The following is a 21,034-nucleotide window of genomic DNA, read 5'->3' as shown; positions in this document are numbered from 1 at the left end:
TTCCCACCCATTTCTTCTCCCTTCCCTTCTATTCCCTTTCACTATTATTTATATTCCCCAAATGAATGAGACCATATAATGTTTGTCCTTCTCCGACTGACTTATTTCACTCAGCATAATACCCTCCAGTTCCATCCACGTTGAAGCAAATGGTGGGTATTTGTCGTTTCTAATGGCTGAGTAATATTCCATTGTATACATAAACCACATCTGCTTTTTTTGGTTTGAAGTAAAGGTAAAGCCACCTTTGTTTTGTCCCTTATGAAAAGCTTTCTAAAAAGTCTGTGTTTGGGTGTGTGACTTCTGAGTATTTGTTTAAGTCCCATTTTCTGTGCTTTGGGTTTTTTTTTCAGATTCAATTATCAAAATACCAAGTAACTTAAAACAAACATTAAGTAGTTGGGGTTTTTCCCTCCTGACTCCCACCCCTCTCAATACTTACATCGTCCCCAAAACACTGTGACAAAACACATAGGAAATAAATAGTTACTTTCAAGTTATCTTTATAAAGAAGTTATTTGCCCTCAAAACGTGACCCTACAAATAAGGTACACTGTCACCAAGTGACAGTAGATGCTCTAATTCACCTGATATGAACTACTGCAGCTGGAGCTGTAGACCTGTTCAACTGCAATACGTCATGATTTCTATTTCGATGTGAGTGAATGTATACATGGTAATTTTCAAACTGTATGCTGTTAAGGTGAGTAGATATCTTTTAGTAACCTGCATTCCCTTCTTTTCCTAGGGTTCCCTTCAGTTTTGTGATTCTGTGCCTATGGCCAAGGGATCTGGGCAGGGAGAGGTGTTTACTCCCATTTCTTGAATTTTGTCTTTGTGAAAGCAACAGCTCCAAGGCCCTCTTTTGGTTTACAGAAAGCAATCATTAGTTTGGAACAGCTTGGGAACATATGAAAGATTGCCTGCCTCCCTGATCATTCTCAAACCTTAGGGAGCCCTTCTATGGCACAGATAGTTAAATTAGCATATTGGGGAAGGACAGATTACAGTGTTATGGATCCCCATCCAAACTGTAATTGTTACTCCTTTCCCCAAACTGTTGATTTCTTTGCAGCCCGTAATTTTCAACAGGAAATCACACTGAATGGCTCCTTCCCCTAGAAAGACAGCAAATGATCATCTTTTGTGTCTCCCAATTAGCTTCAACATTTGAGATTCTGTTTTAGACAGTTTTTGTTCCTTGCCATAGACCCTTGGCCCTTCCCATACCACAAGGGCTCCCTAAACTGATATCCTGGTGCAGGTATTAGCACCTGGGGATCCTGGGGAGTTTATACCACCTGATACCCCCCTGGTTGCCTGCTGCCCAGCCCAAGCAGCTCAAGGGAGCCATATCCTTTATGTTCACTGTTTCCTGCTGCTACTCACTAATCTTTGATTGGTCTTCCAGGGTGAACCAGGGCTTCCGGGTTTCCCAGGAATAAGTGGCCCTCCAGGTCTCCCGGTAAGTCTCCCCATTTGGTCAAAATGTATTCAAGGACCTGATTGGACAAAAGCTATAGCAATAGAAGGCTACCAAGAAGACCTCTTCCTATGGTTATTGTAGAGCATTCTATCATCTTCATTACTAGAAGGCATTCCAGGAAATGTTATTGTTTCTTGAACCCATGAGGACATTACCAGGGTACTCTATGAGGCTATATATCTTAGCGGTTTTTAGCTCAAGCTCTGGAATTAAAACAGACCTAGGCTTGACTTCTGATTTCACTGATTTCTAACTATATGACCTTGGACAAGTTTCTTAACTTTCCTGAGTTCCAATTTCCCTCCCCGCCCCCCCAAAAATGAGGGTAGGATGATAATGGCATGGTTATGAGGACTACATGAGATAATATGCATGGAAAGGACTTAGTATGTGCCTGGCGCATATTCATTGTTCATTAATCTTAGTAATGCTATCTTCACTCTCCTATATGCCCTTGTATCTTAGTGTCTTTCACTTAAACCTTTTTTTTAAGTATTTTATTTATTCCTGAGAGAGGGAGAGGCAGAGACACAAGCAGAGAGAGAAGCAGGCTCTATGCAGGGAGCCTGATGTGGGCCTGGATCCTGGGTATCCAGGATCAGCCCCTGGGCTGAAGGCGGCGCTAAACTGCTGAGCCACCAGGGCTGCCCAACTTAAACCTTTTGAGGGTGATTAGGTGCCAGGCATTCTGCTGGACAACACTAAATAACGGTCAAGGAAGTAAAAGTTCTTGTCTTGGGAAGCCCGGGTGGCTCAGCAGTTTAGCGCCACCTTCAGCCCACGGCCTGATCCTGGAGACCCGGGATCGAGTCCCGCGTCGGGCTCCCTGCATGGAGCCTGCTTCTCCCTCTGCCTGTGTCTCTGTCCCTCTCTCTCTCTCTGTGTTTCTCATGAATAAATAAATAAAATCTTTAAAAAAAAAAAGCTCATTGTATTAAAAAAAAAAGTTCTTGTCCTGAGGAGAATACATTCTAATGGGGGAGCGAGGGAGGAGACACAATAAACAAGGAAACAGATGAATTGAGAAGTTTGTATCATAATAAGTAGTACATAGAAGATTAAAGAAAGGGTAAAGTGATGGAGTGTGGATCAAGAGTACGGTGGGCTACTTTGGGCAGAGCGGTCACACAGAGCCTCTCCGAGGAAGTGCACATTATAAGGAAGGAAGTCACGTGAAGATCAGGAAGAGAGTTTTATGCAAAAGGAACCACAAGTTCCCAGACCCTGGGGTTGGAAAGAGCTCACTGCTTTTGAGCAACAGTGAGAAAGTGAGTGGATGGAGTAGAGGGAGCAAGGGCAAGAACCAGGGAGATAGGCAAGAGCCAAATCATGAAGCCCTTTGTAGATCGAATGTGGCATCTGTGTTAAATGGAATGAGAACCCATTGGAAAGCTCTAACATGTGTTTTTGTTAGAGATTTATTTACTTATTTTAGAGAGAGAGTGACAGAGAGTGGGGGAGGAGCAGAGGGCGAGGGAGAGAGAGAATCCCAAGCAGACCTCCACTGAGTGTAGAGCCCAATGTGGGGCCCAATCTCACACCTCCAAGATCATGACCTGAGCCAAAACCAAGAGTTGGGTGCTCAACCAACTGAGCCACCCAGGCAGCCCTCTAACTTGCATTTTTAAGAAGAACACTCTTGCAGAGTTTGGGGGACAGGGGTGTGAAGGATGAGGGAAGGCTGGGGCAGCAGAGGCTACTGTACCAGTCTGGGGGAGAGATGGTAGCAGTTTGCACTAGGGTGCTAGCAAGGAAAATGGAAAGAAGTGCATAGATTGAAAATGTAAAAAATGTGAACTTGTTATTATGGAACATTTTAAACATATGCCAGGAGGAGAGATGGCATAATGCTCCTGCTGTGTCCTCATCGCTCGGCTTTTACATTAAGCTACTCCACCAACTGGAAGCAAATAACAAACATGTAATTTATTTTTCATTTTTTAAAAGATTTATTTATTTATTTATTTATTTATTTATTTATTTATTTATTTATGAGAAACACAGAGAGACAGTGACATAGGCAGAGGTAGAAGCAGACTCCATGCAGGGAGCCCGATGCAGAACTTGATCCTAGAACTCCGGGATCACGCCCTGTGCCAAAGGCAGACGGTCAACTGCTGAGCCACCCAGGCATCCTCAGACATATCATTTCAACATAAAATACTTCAGAACTTCTAAGAGACAGGAACACTTTAAAGGCATAGTTACAAATCATCTGAGTGGCTCAGTCAGTTAAACATCCAACTCTTGGTTTCAGGGTCCTGCTCTCAGGGTCGCAGTCTCAGCGTTGTGAGATCGAGCTGGGGCCCTGGCTCCATGTTCAACAGGGAATCTGCTCGAGATTCTCTTTCCCTCTCCCTGTCTCTAAAATAAACAAATAAACATCTAAAAATAAATAAATAAAAGCATAGTTGCAATATCATCATCACTCATCAATCAAAAGTAATATGCTTAATATCAGTTAACTCAGAATTCAGACTTAATGATTTTCTCATAAATATATTTTTTGCAATTTCTGTGTTTGAACCAGAATCCAAATGAGGCCCACACATTATATTTGGTTGATAGGTCTCTGAAACTGCACGATGTGTTTTGAGGAAGGAGTTGACAAGATGTTCATGGAGCAGGAGGGAAATGGACGAGTTAAAGATGACTAGGCCTGCCTCTGCTTGCTAAGTGGGGATAGATGGGCTCCAGGCTTTCCCTACAGTTCTTTGAAATACTTTGGGTCTCTCTGGGTGGCCAGGAAATGGAGCCAGTAGAGCCAGAAGCACAAATTGCTTCCATGATAGCCTGTAGAAACACAGGGCCACAGGGAATCATCTGTTCGACGTCATTGATCTTAATTAGCCCAGTGTCTAATGAGTCAGAAAGGAAGAGAACTCCAAAGTTAGAGACAGGACACCTAGACTTCAGACTCAGGTCCATCTCTGGGACCTTTTCAAGTGTCGAGGCATCTCTGTCTATCTGTAGTATGGCGATGGTCATATCTACCGTCTCAAGGGCCAATTCACAATGTACATGAAGTTTCTTTACAAAGTATAAAGCTGTGCATCCAATATGATGACCACTAACCACATGCAGCCACCAAGCCTTGAAATATGACTAGTCTGAAATAAGGTATACTGTAAGTGTTAAGGACACACGGATTCCAAACTCTAGGTATGAGAAAAATAATCTAAAATATCTCAATGATTTTTACTTCAATGTTGAAATGACACTATTTTAAGATATATTTGGTCAAACAAAATGTTACTGAAATTAATTCCACCTATTTCTTTTATGTTTCTGATGTAGCTACTAGAAAATTTAAAACAACATAGTGGTTCCCATATTTCTATCAGGCACCACCGGTACAAAGCACTTTGCGAGTGGGTTGGGGAAAGGGTTTGCATTTTCCTTTGTGACCATTTCATAGAGACTCTAGTCACCTCACATCATCCTCAGGAGGTAAGCAAGTTGGGACGGGTTTATCTCCCTGTACTGAAGAGGAAATCATGGCTTGAACAGATGAAGTTCTTGTCCAGAGACACGCAGACAGTTATTAGCAGAGCTGAGGCTGAAATCCAGCTTTTTTGAAAGCTAGGCAGCTCAGGGCTCCCCTCCACACACACTCATTTCCCCATATCATACTGCCCCCTACAGTCCAGTTCCTTCTTGGTATGGTGGTGGTAGACTATGATACTGGAGGCTTTTCACCTAAAGCATGCTTCTCAAATCCAAAGCCTTCATCACATCAGCTGTCAGTTATCCACACTCACTGAGAAATGAGGCTGCACCGAGGATGCAAATCTCTAGGGAGTCCAAACTATCCCCCTTTAACCATTTGTTTCTTCTCCATCCCAACCATAATCTTTGAAGGAGCTGCTGACAACTGGCCAACCTGACCAATGTTATGTCTCACCTGTTTTGTCTGGCCCTGTCTGGCATAACTAAACATCCCTGATTTTCTGGCTCAGCCCCAGTATCCCTCATTTTGCCCTAGTATCCCCAGCAGTCCACACACACATCTGGCACAGGGTCTCTCGTGGAGACTGTCAGAGAGAATCATATACCTGTGTGCATTCTATCCAAGGGCCAGTGAACACAGGGTGAGGCAATGTGGAAGAGATGAGGGAAGGGAGAAGAGACTGGCAAATCCTGAGGGACCTATTGAGTAGATGTGAGGCAACTACTGGGCATGTGGGGTGCTCCTTCAACTGGGCTCCAGGCTTTCCGTGCCCTTTAGGTGGGTCCTTTGGAGGAGGAGCCCCAACCTCACAGACTTGAGGGCAAAGAGGAGGCAGGTGGTGGGGATGCCCTTGGCCCTGCTCTCCTAAGGGGCAGAGGCTAGAAGGACACTTGATTTGCCCAATCTCTCACGTTTCTAATCTCAGGGACCCTTGCAGTGCCAAGCAGAAGACATCTCTGCAGTTTAGCTTCCAAGACAGTAGCACCCCTTACCCCCCTTCTCTCCCCGCTAGCCTCGCTCCCCCTTTCCATACTCCAGCACCTCCTCCTGCTTTTCCCAGTTAGAGAAGCCACCCTAGGTGTGCAGGTGGCTCTAGCCATCTCCACCGCCTCAGCTGGGGCCACAGGGAGCCTGCTTGGGGTTGGGGGGAGAGGCTTGAGCAGAGGGGGACTGCACGGTGGCTCACCTCTTGAGCGAGCATGCCTCTGAGGACCTGTGGCCAAAGCAGCTTTTTTCACTGGGCAGCAGGGCCCACACCCCCTGGCCCCAGCCTAGCATTGGCAGCTCGCCTTTTCCTGGTACCACCTGCCTCACCCTACCTCATAGACTACATCACCCCTATGCCCTCATTCCTAGCCACGTGATTCAAGTTGAGTTTTTACAGAGCCACTAATATCCTTGAACCAAAATACTAGGAGACAGGGCCCTAGTGAGTAGGCCTATGAACAGCTAAGCTAGTGCTCTAATGAGGCTTTCTTGGACATGGATGAGAAGGGGTATGGGAGCAGTGGGTGCAGGACAGCTCCTGGCAAGGACTGCCTGTGACCTGGCAGGGTTCCAGGACATCTTGCTAGAATGGCTTGCTCAGCAGGGCCCTGTATGGTGCCTCCCTGCCCTGGGAGACAGACTGAGCCTATGACCCAGTATCTTGCCAAGTCATGTATGTTCTATGGCTTTAACCACCCCCCTACACACACACACACATACACACACACAAATCAGTTTCTTTTATTTTTTTCATTTTTAAACTTTTTGGTAAAGATTCTATTTATTCATGAGAGACACAGAGAGAAGGCAGAGACATAGGCAGAGGGAGAAGCAAGTTCCCTGCTGGGAGCCCGATGCGGGACCCCATCCCAGAACTCCAGGATCATGCCCTGAGCCAAAGGCAGATGGTCAACCACTGAGCCACCAGGTGGCCCTTGTTTTTGAACTATTTATTTTTGTACACATGATAGCACAAGCTCTCTGAGAAAGCATGAGTCTAGAGAGCCTTTCTGCTTTCTGAAGAAAGAGGACAAAGTTCCCTTGTCTTTGCAACTGTGGGCAAAACAGGTGGACAGCATGAGAGTTCCTGGATATGCTTCACGTTTGGCAACAGTTTTGTTTTCTGAGTCATTCTTTTTAACTCAACAAGTATGTATGGAACTATCTTGTATGTGTTTAGCTTGCAGTAACGTGTCCTGGAGGAGATGGAAGTGAGTGTGGTATAGACCTCCTGCTGACAAACTTTCATATACAACCCCTGTTAGTGCTGCAAGTGTCTGGGGCAGTGGGAGTTGCTATAGCTTCCATGGACAGCTCAGGGAAGGCTGCATGGCATTTGGCTTCAGAGGCCCAGAGATGTGTGCCACCAGGTGGCAGCATTCCTGGGTTTCCAATTTGAGATGCAGAACTAAGATTTCACAAAAGTTTGTGTTCAATTTGAGCCCCAGGTTTTTCAAATAGAAATCCCATTCAGCATGAGGTCTGAGCCCTTTGACACACAACTATAGATGCATAAAAAAAGAAAGACAAGCAGGAACCAAAGTCTGCTTTGAACTAGACCCTTCACAGACACACACTCCACCCTCCACCCCACAACAAAAAGACCAAAAAAAGCCCACATTAAAAACAATGACGATAACAATGACAAAAACCCACTTGGGCCTAGAAAGAGAAGGGCTATTCAGCCAGCTTTCAGGACCCAAGGGAATGCTCAGAGTATATAAGAGAAAGAAAAAACTGTAAGTGGGATTAGAGCATTGGCTGCAGAACCAACTGAGCCAGGTCACATTGAGAAGGGACGAGGGGAGGGGAGACGTGCCACAACATTTACCGCCTTTCACAGGCTTACATTCAAGAAAGCTTCACTGCCTCCTTCACTCTCACAATAGGCCTAAATGTTGTTTGCCAGAACCTATGCTCCAGAAAGTCCCACATTTAAACCATAACAACAAAATGGCCTTGATTCAGCTTGCCATGAAAGACTCCATCCACTTTGGTAGTGAACTCTTCTGGTTCTCGGGGCCCAGAATATGCTTGCTTTAGACCCAGAGGGAAAGAAGCTTCCTTACTCATTCTGCTTTTTGGATTTCTGCTTGTCCCTAGAGAGTCCCAAGTCATGTCCATGGCTGCAAATCCTCACCTTCTGTGAGCAGGGCAAGAGGGGTTGAAGACCATCTCCTAGTACCCTTCGGAGTACTGCTAGGGCCTACAGGATTCTAGACCACATCTAGATAGATATAATCCTTTCAAAAAAAAAAAAGAAATAATCCTTCCCACCAAAGAGAATGATGCAGCCATCACGCCCCCAGAGGGCAAAAGCTCTTCCCTCCAGTCTTGACCCCCAAGGACTAATACAATTTTCCATTTGCGGGTCAAAGAAACAAGCTCCTAGGTGGTAGAAGGCAGCCTGTTCTCATGGAAAGGGCCCTGGAATGGAAGTTTGAAGACATGGCAGTCTCATCGATTCTGTAATGCACACAAGATGCTTACCTGTTCTGAGTGTCTGCCTCCCCACATGTCAAACCAATGAGGTTAGATAGTTAATCATTTCTATGCTATTAATCCAAGGAGCTGTGAATATAGGTAATCATGTTTAAGGGGACAAGACATTACTTCTAAAACCAAGAGGGAACCTTAGATGAATGGTCCAACCTTTGTTCAGGCCCTGTGTGCTTCTTAGACAGTGACAAGAGGCTCAACATGGTGAGCCTCCCCAACTCGCAATGGCATTGATTCAAAGTCACCTCCCTACTTTGGATAAAGCCAGGAGACCTATGAGGAAATGGATGTTATAACTTGTGGTTTCTTTTTTTCCTTTAGGGACTTGGAACTGCTGGAGAAAAGGGAGAAAAGGGAATCCCTGGTTTGCCAGGACCAAGGGTATGAGCCTGGACTGTTGCTTGCCCGGGTCTGGCAAGTTACCCGGTCCATCGGGTCCATGTTTTGTCCTGTTCACATCTCTATGTTATATAACTTGATGGCCACCAAAGCTTCTCTTCTTTCTCTTCCTCAACGCTCTGCCAGGCCCTTGAGACCTCCTCCTCTTCACTTTGCCCCACTTCCTTGACTTAGTGACTCCCTTAAATAAGAAATGGCTCCTCAGCCTACTGACTTTCCTTGTCCTCATATATAGTTTTCTTCGGGGCCAAAAGTGGGGTAAGCGTGGTCCTGCTTTCACTACATTCTATCCTGAGGGAATGTGGGCTAGGGTGCAAATGTTGCTGTAATGAAAGAGGACCGAATATCATCTTTATAGAACAGGAACAAGCCTGGGATGGTCTAAAACATAGTGAGTGACATTTGCAGTCTACAATTTGCAGTAATAACCCCTCTTCAAGTGAAGAAATAATTGTTAGCCTGTGTGATTCTAAGTGCTTCAGGCACTTAGGTGTTAGGCTATAAGCAACTGGCCATCCTTAGCCTTAAAGAAGTAACATTTTAGAGAACTACGATTTTGGCTTAGTCATAAAGCTCATTAAGAATCTTTTGAGTGTTCAGCAATGTTCACCTTTTACCCTGCCATTTCTGTCTCTACTTTTCTCTACTCTCTTGTCTTGAAAAGACATAATCACCAACAAAGAATGCAGCTGGGGTGAGAGACAAGAGACCCTCCCACAATCTATTTAAAAATGTCATGGGCAGCCCCGGTGGCACAGCGGTTTGGCGCTGCCTGCAGCCTGGGGTGTGATCCTGGAGACCCAGGATCGAGTCCCACATCGGGCTCCCTGCATGGAGCCTGCTTCTCCCTCTGCCTGTGTCTCTGCCTCTCTCTCTCTCTCTCTGTCTATGAATAAATAAATAAAATCTTAAAAAAAATGTCATGACTTGGAACTAATGCAGACTAAGTATAATACCACCCAGCCCTTCTACCAAATTCTGCCCAATTCTTATAATGTTTTCATTTATTTTGCTCTTTTAAAATTCTCCATGTGGCTATTCAGCTTGATGGATTAGTACTTAGAAAGGAGTCATTAAGCCAAGTCTAGGGACATTCTCTTACCTAATTTTAGGAGCGGCTAAGTCCTGAACTCAGTTGGGAAACTTTGTTTTGTAAGTCTATTGGCTTTCTCTAGTGTGGGCTATTAATCTTTCTAAGGTGGCTTCATTCTCTTTACAGGGTCCCATGGGTTTAGAAAGACTCCAAGGCCCTCCAGGGATTCAGGTATTTTGGTTAATGTCATTAAAAGCCCACATGTAGGGATCCCTGGGTGGCGCAGTGGTTTGGCGCCTGCCTTTGGCCTAGGGCGCGATCCTGGAGACCCGGGATCGAATCCCACATCAGGCTCCCGGTGCATGGAGCCTGCTTCTCCCTCTGCCTGTGTCTCTGCCTCTCTCTCTCTCTCTCTGTGTGTGACTATCATGAATAAATAAATTTTAAAAAAAAAGCCCACATGTAAAGTCCTAATCGAAAAGCCCCCTTGCTTTACTTAACATGGGCATCTGTACAAAGGGAGCCACTGCTTATAATACAAATTACCTACCTCTTTTTGATGGGTATAATCCCAGCCACTATCTTCTTTCGTCCTCATCCAATAAGCTGAGTATCTAGTGTTACCAATCCAGTGCCATGCAGTGGTCCTACTTCTTTATTAAGTTATCAGGGTCTAGAAGTCCAGCCTGCCTTTATTCATCTCTAGCCTTGTGGCCCTTATACCTCCTAACAGGCAAGTTGGCTACCTTGTGCCATATTGCCTTCTGGAACATTTTATACCCTCCAGAGTCGGGTAGAATCCATGCATACCCTGGAATGCCAACCAAGATCCCTGCACCATGTGCCCTGGTCTCATCCAAAGACCAGTCCCTCTTATGTTCTTAGACATTTGATTTAGCTGTAACTCTGTTTCTGTCACAGGGCAAGAAGGGGTCCTCAGGTTTTCCTGGGCTTAATGGACTCCCAGGAATTAAGGTAATGTTGGGAAGTGAAAATCCAGGACTGGGGAGGTAGAAGGGTGAAGAATTCCCCTAAATGCTGTTTAGTCCATTTGGCTGCTTTAAGAAACTATCACAGTCTGGGCAGCTTATAAAAAACAGAAAATTATTTCTCACAGTTCTGGAGGCTGGAAGCCCCATATTGGGGCACCAGAATGGTTGAGTTAGGGTCCTCTTCCAGGTCACTGACTTCTCACTATGCCCTCACATGGTGGAAGGGGCGAGCTAGCCTTCTTGGCCTTCTCTTATAAGGGCACGAGTCCCAATCCTGAGGGCTCCATGCTCGTGACCTGATCACCTCCCAAAGGCCCCACCTCCTAATACCATCACTTTGGGTATGAAGTTTTCAAAATGAATTGGGGGCAAAAAGGACACAAACACCTGAACCATAATAAACACCTACATATGAGATGAAGTGTTTTTTTCCAGTATCTTAACATTTTAAATGTAACCCTTTTCACATGAAGTGTGTGAACCCTACTTTGAGCACTAAAAAACCAATAGGCCTGCCTTAGATACTACTTGATCGGAGGTAGACTAAAAGCCAGGGGCGGGGGGGGGGGGTGGAGTACGGGAGCAAATCCATCTCTACAAAGAGGAATATTCTACTATTTACATTGTTTAGAATTGCTAAATTTTTGTCTTTATTATTGTTTTTCAATTCTTTACAGACAAAGTGTCCCCTTATTGTCTGTACCAGGGGCAGGCAGCTCCCACCACCCCACTTGGATATGCCACTGTATCTGATTCTGATACCTGAGCCCCCCTTCGGGGGGACTTAGAACTCCTTTGACTTCCTCTGCCTGAAATCATCCACTAAACAAGGCCAGTGACAGTAGCAGAGTCCTGGGCCTGCTAGAGCAGAAAAAAAAAAAAAGTTAAAATTGCTCCTTCCTTTGCACCTTTTGGTGCAGCAACATGGTCTATTCTTTGATCTGTGTCCCAGGCCCAGAAGCAGATTATCCTGGAGTCAGGTTGTAAAATGTAATCGGGATCCCTTATTTTTGACAGGTTTACCATTGAGTATTAGGTCTCTGGCCTGCTTTGCATTGCCTTCATCTGAAATTTATTAGACTTCAGAATTAACCTGTGGACTAGCTGGCCCATAGAATCAAGGGTCGTAGAAGGAGAAAACTTTTATTTTCCCGAGGAATGGCTTTGAGGGCACATAGAGCTTGAAGTCACGGGAATGTTTGCATTTAACCAATTGAATCTTTACAGGGTGAAAAGGGTGGCATTGGCCTGCCAGGCCCAGATGTGTTCATCGATACAGATGGTGCTGTGATCTCAGGTGCAACTTTTCATTGATTGCAGTGAAAAAGAAAGGACCATGGGTTACATTCTATATTCCCTATAATCATAATGAGGATATTTTGTCAATCATTGGATTGCTGCTAGAGCCAACACCCTCAAGGGCCCCTCATGGGTCCTGTATTTGGGGGAAGGAAGCTAATTCCAATGTCTTTGGGCAAAGAAGCCAAGCCCTACACTCCATGTTGGCTCCACCAAGACTAGGTTTGTGGTTGGACTGGGCCTTGACTTGATGAAAATTGTTCTCCTAATGAAGCTTGGGGAAAGACCGATATCCTCCCTGTCTAGGTTGACTTGACCCTGATACTATGGGACATTTGGGGTTTTATCTACATGATCCCATGCATGCTTGGGTTTGACAATGTCACAGGAGGTGGAAGAGTATCCAACTGTTCTCATTGCCTTCTACAAGCACCTGTATGCCCAGTGTCTCCAGCTACTCCTTGCTTCAGCAAAGGCTTCTACTACTATACCTCTTCTGCCCCAGTCTCCGAAATGATCTCTCCCCTGTCATCCTCTCTAGCCCATGCCCTGTCCAGTACACTTAATGAAGCCATGGTATTAATGATTGACAGTGGATTCCTGTGTTCCACTTCTAGGGAATCTATGTGCATAACGTGAATAGTAGACTTTAACACCTTAGTCCAAATGGTAGACATTTGAGGCATGACAGCAGGTTGGTAATAGTAGAAGGACGTTCCTAGTACTTACCAGATCTTCCCATCGAAGGTTAGCCCTGGCCAGACTGGTTCTGAAAACTAATGAAGCCTTAGCTCAAGTAGCCCCATTATCACATGAGGCCATTAGATTCAGGGAGGCCTGTGAAGGGCGAGAAAGAGAAATCTATCCTGAGGACATCTCCTTGCAACTCTCCTTAGGCATTTTGTGACATTTATGGGCCTCTTCTGGTTTGCTTACTGATTTTTTTTTCCCTCAAAATGCCAGGTTATCCTGGAGATCCCGGTATGCCAGGTCTCCCAGGACTTAAAGGAGATGAAGGCATCCAGGGCCTGCCTGGCCCTTCTGGCATCCCTGGCTTACCAGCTTTACCAGGTGAAACAAAGTACCCCACCCCCTGCACAGATCTGTCCTCTAACCACGCTGGTGCCCAGCATCCCCTTCTGTACCTCTGGTTTAGATACATATCAAGCCAAAGTTAAAGGAAAGGTAGACTATAGTCATTATATTCCCTACTACCAGCCCAAGGCTAATGTACATGAGGATAGGACCTGGGTGAGAAGCTTTCCTTTGGCCTGGATAATGTAACATTGCTAGACAGGCAATCCTTTTGAGGTTTCCAGCAACCAGATGGCGGCCTGCTTTGGACTCTTCTATGGATTTTCCATCCCAGCTAATGTTTGCTAGTAGGAGCTAACAAAAGCCCAGAGGAGAATTTGTCCCCAGACCCTCACTCTGTGCTTCGCTCAGGCACTGAATGGCCCAGGATCCTATGAATGAAGGAAGCATTGGAGAAGCACACTCATATTTCATTCTGTAGTAGCAAATAGAGAAAGGCCATGCCAGATTCAGAGAGGGCCATGATGGGCCAAATATAAAGCTTCAGACATTACTCTGAAAGACATTAGTTTCTAAATTCCTTGGAGATGGGCATCCGTAAGGATACCTGTGCTTTTAAAGCAACTGCCTGAAGGAGGGACAGCTGATCTGACCCCTAAGGTTGAAAAATCCAAATGTAGGAGACCAGAGACCAGGTTTCCCTCTCAGGTTTGCCACCAAACATTGCCTTCACCATGTTCTCCCTGCCCTTTAGGCCTCAACTTCCCAAGAGGTTGGGCTAGACAATTCCTAAGGACCCTTCTAACTCTAATGTAAGGGAAGGGCAATTGGTCTTCCAAATTCTTTCCTTGGAGTGGGTTCCCAGCATATGCTGCGAATTGAAGAACCCCAAAGAACAGGGTAATGTGGTCAGCATTATTGTGTGGGCTTGTCCTTCCAGGTGTCCCAGGTGCTCTAGGCCCCCAGGGAGTTCCAGGTTTAAAGGGGGACCAAGGAAGCCCAGGCCGTACCACAGTTGGGACAGCTGGCACCCCAGGCAGAGATGGTTTGCCAGGCCTACCAGGCCTACGAGGCCCACCCGGTAAGTTGTTCATTTCGCTCTTTGGTGTTGAGATTCAAGTGCCATCCAGACTGCAGAACAGTCATGATTTTTGAGGGAGAGAGCATTTCACAGGAGAAATAGCTGGGCTGCATCATGGCCCCAGAGGGGCAGTGCCAAAGGCCCTGTCCTCCTGATTCAGGGCCCTCCTTCTACAGAGTAGTGACCAGAGGAGTCAGAGGGTTCATCAAGGAACAACAAGGCAGGCTAAAGCCACCTCTATGGCCACACCTACCCAATGCATTCCAATCTGTGTACTCATTTCATCCCACCCTCTGTTGTCCTCAGCCCCCCAGCCTCTGGTCTTGTGGCCTATGAAGAATCAACATTGGCTCTCTCAAGCTCCACCTAGTCCTCAGGGCCCCAGCAGGGTGGGCTGAGAGCCTGAGAAATGGGAATACAAGCCTGGCCCCTCAAGATGGTTGCTAAAAGCCTCAATGGGGCTTATTCTCCTTAGGTCCTCTCTAGAATCTAGATTCTAGATTCTAAGAGAAGGGCTGGAAATAGGCCCACCTGTTTCTTGGTCATCTAAACCCTGAGACTACTGCATTTCCTCTTTTGTCCCCAGGGGACTTTCTGGGATAGGCACTGGGACTGCTGACTCCCTTCAGTTGTTGTGGTCATTCTGATCCTCTCTGTGTCTAGTCTGGTGCCTGAAACATAATAGCCCTTCTGTAAAACATAGCAGAGTGAAGAGCACCAATAGGGGATAAGACTTGCCACAGCCTCTGGGTCTCTGGCTCTGGTTTGGTTGCTGAGCCTCAAGGACACAGGCCTTAGTGACAGAGCCACTGTGCAGCATCACCTGCAATGTGTCAATGGCTTATGTTCCCTTTTTCCTGAAGGTCCAGCATTTGAGACTGAAACCCTACAGAACACAGAGCCAGGGTTCCCTGGTCTCCGAGGAGAAAGAGGTCCAAAAGGAAACCCAGGCCTCAAAGGCATAAAAGGTGATTTTCGCCCTCTTGAGTGTTCTTTGCTCCCCAAACTCCTTCTTGCAGAAGGCTCTCTGGGAGAAGAGCAGACCAACGGCTTTGGGAACCTGAACAGCAGCTGTCTGGGGTCTTGATGGGGGGGGTGATTATAGGGTTGTTGGAAGTGCTCTATATTTAGGGCTCAGAGAACGAGACTGGTAGTTGAGGTCACACAGGACCAGGTGGCTCTGGGGCCCTGTTCCTACCCCATACACCCACAGAAGTGGCTACCAGCAGCCCCAGCTGTTAGAGCCAGCATACACGGCAGCCTGTGTGAGGCCAAGGCCAGAAGTCACTCATCATTACCTTCAGCCTGAATGAAAGGACTCTGAACAGGTCAAGACTTGGCAATCTGTAAAAGTCAACTGGCTCTAGGAAAACAGCCATGGTCCCCACTGATGTTGAAGGGTTGATCAATTACCCCAGCCCGCAGTGGAGGCAGCAGTGGCACCTGCTCTGTCCATCTTCCTGCTGCCTCTGGGTTGTTCCTCTGTTTCATGCTCTTGAGGGGCAGATGTTAAAGCTCAAATAATCAATTCATTTTAGTTGCAGCCCAAGCCAGGGTGGAGGAAGAGATAAGATGGCTAGCCAGCAGAGGAGAGGTTTGGGGATGGCCTAGAGGCATCAAGTGCCAGAGATCTTTCCTCTTCTCCTGCTGAATTACCAGCTCTCCTCAACCTTGGGCAGAGAGGTCCTAACTTCCTCTTCCCCTTTCTCAGTGCTGTATCAGAAACTGCTGCTAGTTAAGTAGAGGAGCTAGTTCAGAATATTTTACAAGTTCCATCTCTGCTGTTGAGCTCCAGGAAGGGCTATTTGGAGGGAAAAGAGATTGAATTGCAAGTTTTGACTTAGGCTTTTAGCCTTGGCCCATCCCTGACTCACTACAGAGCTAGTGTACTTCTTGATACCATTTGTACTCCTAAAACAGGGACAACTCTAATGCTCCCCTTCCTGTATTGTGCAGCCAGAAGGTTTTTTATTTTTTAAAGATTTCATTTATTTATTCATGAGAGACACAGAGAGAGGCAGAGACATAGGCAGAGGGAGAAGCAGGCCCCCCACGGGGAGCCCGATGCTGTACTCCATCCCAAGACCCCAGGATCATGCCCTGAGCTGAAGGCAGATGCCTAATCCCTGAGCCACCCAGGCATTCCCAGAAGGTTTTCTTTATGTCTGGAATAGTGATTGTGATCCTCAAGCTCCTTGTTCATGAGAATCACCTAAGGGAGATCACTAAAAATTAGTGATGGTTCTGGCCTCCTGAAAGTCTGCTTTATTAGACCTCTGGTGATGCCCAGCAAGCTGCCTTATAAACAAGCAATGTACCTAACTTATGCAAAAGGTCCATGGCTCATTTGGAGAACATACTGTTGGTTCCAGATTTCAGAGATTCTCAATTATCTGAAAGTAAAAAGAGGCCCCCCAGGATCTTAGGGGACCTCAGATCATGTACATTCGTCTAAATTTTCATTTTCTGGCTATAGTGTTAGTGGCTCCTTGACACCTCTTCAAAGGTGCTTTGCTGAAATCCCTGTCATAAATTTATTTGGCCTTTGTTTCTGTGTACAAAAGGCAAGGGAAAAGGCATTTTGGTGAACAGAACCTTTGAGGTGCTTGCATTCCAGACTCACCTGGTTAGCATGGGTCAGTGGTTTCCAATGCCAACTGTCTGCAACCAGTCTTAATTAGACTCACCAATCACTGGGCCCTCTCTCCCCAGACTGATGAAATCCACATCATTGGTACAGATAAATGTATTTTGGTGGAGAGTAAACAGGGTTTGTAAACCTAGTTCATTTATTTGAGTCTGCTCTCCGCAGGCCTTCTGATTCCTCCATGGAGTTGTTCAAATCACAAATTACCACGGTCACATCATCTTTTTTCTGGGAAAGATAGTCCACTTTGTTTAACATTGTCTTTTTTTTCCCACCCCCAGGAGATTTGGGCTTTTGTGCTTGTGACGGTGGGGTCCCTAACACTGGACCACCTGGGGAGCCAGGCATGCCTGGGCCACCAGGTCTCATAGGTCTTCCGGGCCTTAAAGGAACCAGAGGAGATCCAGGCTCTGGGGGTGCACAGGGCCCATCAGGGGCTCCAGTAAGTCTTACCAAACTTTGGCCCTGGGGGAGCAGTGGGAGCTCTCAAGTGCCCCTTTCTGCCTCCTCAAGCACTTTCCTAAAACATAGGAAAGAAAGATGGGGGTAAAACAAAGTTTCAGGCTTTTGGCGTAGTATGAAAGAATCACATCATCTCCTTTTGGCTTTGACCTGCCTATGTTCCCTCCATTCCTTCATTCCTTCCACAAAATTATTTCTATTTTCCCAGCCCTGCACTGGACCCTGAAGTTAAAAATCAAATTAAGACAAGGTTACCATCCTCAAGGACTTCAACATTTGGAAAGGATAAGCAAATAAATGGGCAGTTGTCATCCAAGATAATGACATATTCAAGTGCCTAGAGCAGTGCCCAAACGTACCCCCAGATCTGCTTTAGGTTAGACCTAGGCTAGGTGTCAGTCCTCTGATGTCTACATCTCCTAATTATTCCCTTTTGTCTCTTTGTCAGGGCTTATTTGGGCCTCCAGGTCCTGCGGGCTCCAAAGGAGATAAAGGGGAGCCAACTTTCAGTTCCGCATCAGGGGTGCCAGGGGAGCAGGGTGATCCTGGCCCCCAGGGGCTCCCTGGGGAGATGGGAGCTCCAGGCAAGGATGGAATACCAGGTCTACCAGGTCTGCCAGGTCTTCCGGTAAGTTGATCGTTCCTGGGTGATTAGCTCTATAAATCCTTACATCTGACATCATGGGGGCTTCTTATGGCCACTAGCCCATGAGACAGGGCAGAAGGGAGTCTCCATTACTCTTCTGGCCTCCACCCCTGACACTCTTCACTCAGTGCTATTCCTTTCTGTAAAATGGGAATCTTTTCCTGGGAATGGATCATTGTCTCAGTTGGTAGAACCACTGATCTGATCACTTAAAATGCTTTGACTTCTCAGTAGCTTTTCCTCGCAAGTAATACAACTGCTTTCTGGGACCCCCAGGACTGTTTCCTGCCCCCTCCCCACCACTGATCTAGAAGTTTTTGTGTTATCAGATCTCCGAGGGTTACAAGCTTCATTCCCATTACCTTAATCAGAAGACATGATTGATAAACCAGAGGGAAAGAGAATCTTAGCAAAAACCAAAGCACTGGTCACACTGGTTATCTCTTTCCTCTGGTCAGAAGGGTCTCTTGATCAGTCTTTAAGTTGGGCTTTCATTCTTTCTTATGTGTTGTCTAGGGTGACGGTGGACAGGGCTTCCCAGGTGAAAAGGGGTTACCAGGACTGCCTGGTGAAAGGGGCCACAGTGGCCCAACTGGCCCCCCAGGAATTGGGCTGCCAGGATCTCCTGGACCTCGTGGGCTTCCTGGAGATCAAGGAATAGATGGATTACCAGGGCAACAAGGCCTCCCTGGGCTTCCAGGTGAGTCATGGAATCAGATGGCCTTGGACTTAAAAGACTGACCCCTTGTAGAGTGTGGCTGTGACCCAAGTGCATGAAATGTGTCATAAGAAGAGGCTTGGCTGATTGTAGTCACCACTTGCAATTTCTAAGGGTTTTTGTGTGGGAAAAGGATTACAATTATACTGTGGTACACTTAGAGCAATCTAGATTTCAGTTCTACTTAGAAAAAAAAAAACAACTTCCTAACAGACCAGGTAACAGAGCTGCCTTGGGAGCTTATGAGCTCACAATCCCTAGGAAATTTCAAGCAGATGCTGGATGGCCATTTTATTACAAGTACCATTGAAGTAATGAGTGGAAGATGGGATAAGTGTCCTCTAAGTTATATCGTAATATCATCAGCAGAAAAGAACCTTTCCTTCATTCCTGAGATATCTCATATTGACAAGAGACCCTACTTGTATCTGGTCTCACCTCTATTTCCTACCTTAAATCCCTCCCACTTATAGAGCTGCTTTTCCTCCCTGAATTTCAGGAATTACAACGAGTGACAGCCTTGCTTGTAGATTCTTATAGATTTGTGAAGGTGCTATGCCAATAACTTGCCTTCTTCCAGACAGCCAGAACAGCTAGCTCTTCATCCCAACTTCTATTTCCATTAGTGGCACCACCCTTCTTACGGTGATCTGGTCTGAAAACTTGAAACTCATCTCTTATTCTTCATTTGCAGTGCTTCTTATATTCTTTCCTTCCTCTTCTTGCTATTAGGCTCTCATTATCTCATGCCTAACTTATCAAATACTCCCATGCCTGTTGGAATAAAGGGATGGCTAGAAGGAAGAATGGGTGGACAGATGGATGGGTGAGGGGTGAATGGCAACAACCTCCTAAGTGGTTTCTCACCTCCTGCCTCCAGACTTCTCCCACTGAGTTCTGCTATGAACCCTGCTGCTGATTCACTATTTGTGAAGTACTCCTGCTATCATGTTATGCCCCTAGTCTGAAGCCACAAGTGGTGGCATTTTTCTGGAACGTTCTTCCTATTTTTTTCTATGCAGTCGGGTTTTATCCATCTCTCAGGGTCCAGGCCCCAACTTCCCCACTAAGCCTTTTTCTGACCTCTATAGGATGTCACTGCCACTTCAATGATATATTTTCTTCCATTAATACTTTTACTTTTCCCAACTGCTTTGTAAGCATCTGAATACCGAGGCAGGCAATTCTTTTTTAGCATTTCTCAATTTGCCTCGTACAGTGCAATGTTCCATAAGAGACTAATATACACTCACAGAAGAAAGGGGCTTCTCAATAACCAAGGGGCTTTCTTAGACCTCTTTTTTCTCTTTCTACTTTGTCACCTGGAAGAATTACCCAAAAAAGAAGACAGAAACCAGATCTTGTAAATTTTCATTTACCTGAAAATCTACTTGGATGCATTGGTATAGTGAGGAAGACAGTTCAGGTTAAGAATTGATGATTCAAGATTCTTTTTTTTTTTATGATAGGCACACAGTGAGAGAGAGAGAGAGGCAGAGACACAGGCAGAGGGAGAAGCAGGCTCCATGCACCGGGAGCCTGACGTGGGATTTGATCCTGGGTCTCCAGGATCACGCCCTGGGCCAAAGGCAGGCGCCAAACCGCTGCGCCACCCAGGGATCCCTGATTCAAGATTCTTAAAACCAAGTCAGTATTTCAGTTTACAAACTCCTATGTAGGCTATGAGGAATTTTATCAGACAAGATCATCCTGCCTTTTGCAGCTCCTGGTGTCACCTATAGCTTTGCTTATATGTCTCTGTTCCCAGAGACATTATTCATGGTCATTCCACTGCCCCTCTGCCAACTGGGTCTTAATTTTAGGCCCCCCATTTGTGTAGGCAACTAAGTTTTAAACTGAGTTATAGTGACATGGTACGTACATATTTACACATACTCAAATCTGAATATTATGAACATTCTAATTGCTTTAAAACAGGCTGAGTGAACAGAAGGAGGCCCATGGGGCCATTTCTATCCTAAATGTCACTATGCCCCAGACACAGAAAGTTCTTACAAATATAGTCATATAGTAATCTCTAACCTGGAAGATGCCTTATGAAGAAAATTGTCTTGTTACAGTACCAAGATCTTCCAAAAAATTACTTCAACTAGTAGCATCAGCTTTCTTTTTCTCTCCATGGCAACCAAGCATAATTCCTCAAACCTAGGAATTTTTTTCTACACAATTTCAAAAACACATAATCTCTGAGCCCCAGACATTTGCATTGTGGCCATTACTATTGCCATGAAAACCAAAGATGCTAATTTTTTTTGTCTGAGAGAGAGAGCGCATGCGC

The 21,034-nt window shown here is 45.8% G+C and overlaps 1 protein-coding gene across 7 annotated transcripts in view; it reads left to right on the top strand.

Annotated features, from left to right (window-relative positions):
• COL4A6 (collagen type IV alpha 6 chain) overlaps window positions 1-21,034 on the top strand; it is a 291,168-nt gene that overhangs the window by 241,784 nt on the left and 28,350 nt on the right. For all 7 annotated transcript variants that reach the window (XM_025431469.3, XM_049107520.1, XM_049107519.1 and 4 more), the window contains 11 exons: window positions 1,412-1,465; window positions 8,745-8,804; window positions 10,042-10,086; window positions 10,777-10,830; window positions 12,075-12,144; window positions 13,110-13,217; window positions 14,122-14,262; window positions 15,126-15,230; window positions 17,191-17,351; window positions 17,820-17,999; window positions 18,534-18,717. In XM_025431469.3, the coding sequence (XP_025287254.1) occupies window positions 1,412-1,465; window positions 8,745-8,804; window positions 10,042-10,086; window positions 10,777-10,830; window positions 12,075-12,144; window positions 13,110-13,217; window positions 14,122-14,262; window positions 15,126-15,230; window positions 17,191-17,351; window positions 17,820-17,999; window positions 18,534-18,717 (1,162 nt within the window). The remainder of the gene's footprint in view (window positions 1-1,411; window positions 1,466-8,744; window positions 8,805-10,041; window positions 10,087-10,776; window positions 10,831-12,074; window positions 12,145-13,109; window positions 13,218-14,121; window positions 14,263-15,125; window positions 15,231-17,190; window positions 17,352-17,819; window positions 18,000-18,533; window positions 18,718-21,034) is intronic.

Source organism: Canis lupus, chromosome X (assembly GCF_003254725.2).
Source record: "Canis lupus dingo isolate Sandy chromosome X, ASM325472v2, whole genome shotgun sequence".
NCBI classification, from domain to species: domain Eukaryota; kingdom Metazoa; phylum Chordata; class Mammalia; order Carnivora; family Canidae; genus Canis; species Canis lupus.
The sequence above is the reverse complement of the archived record's forward strand: the minus strand, read 5'-3'. Positions and strand labels throughout refer to the sequence as shown.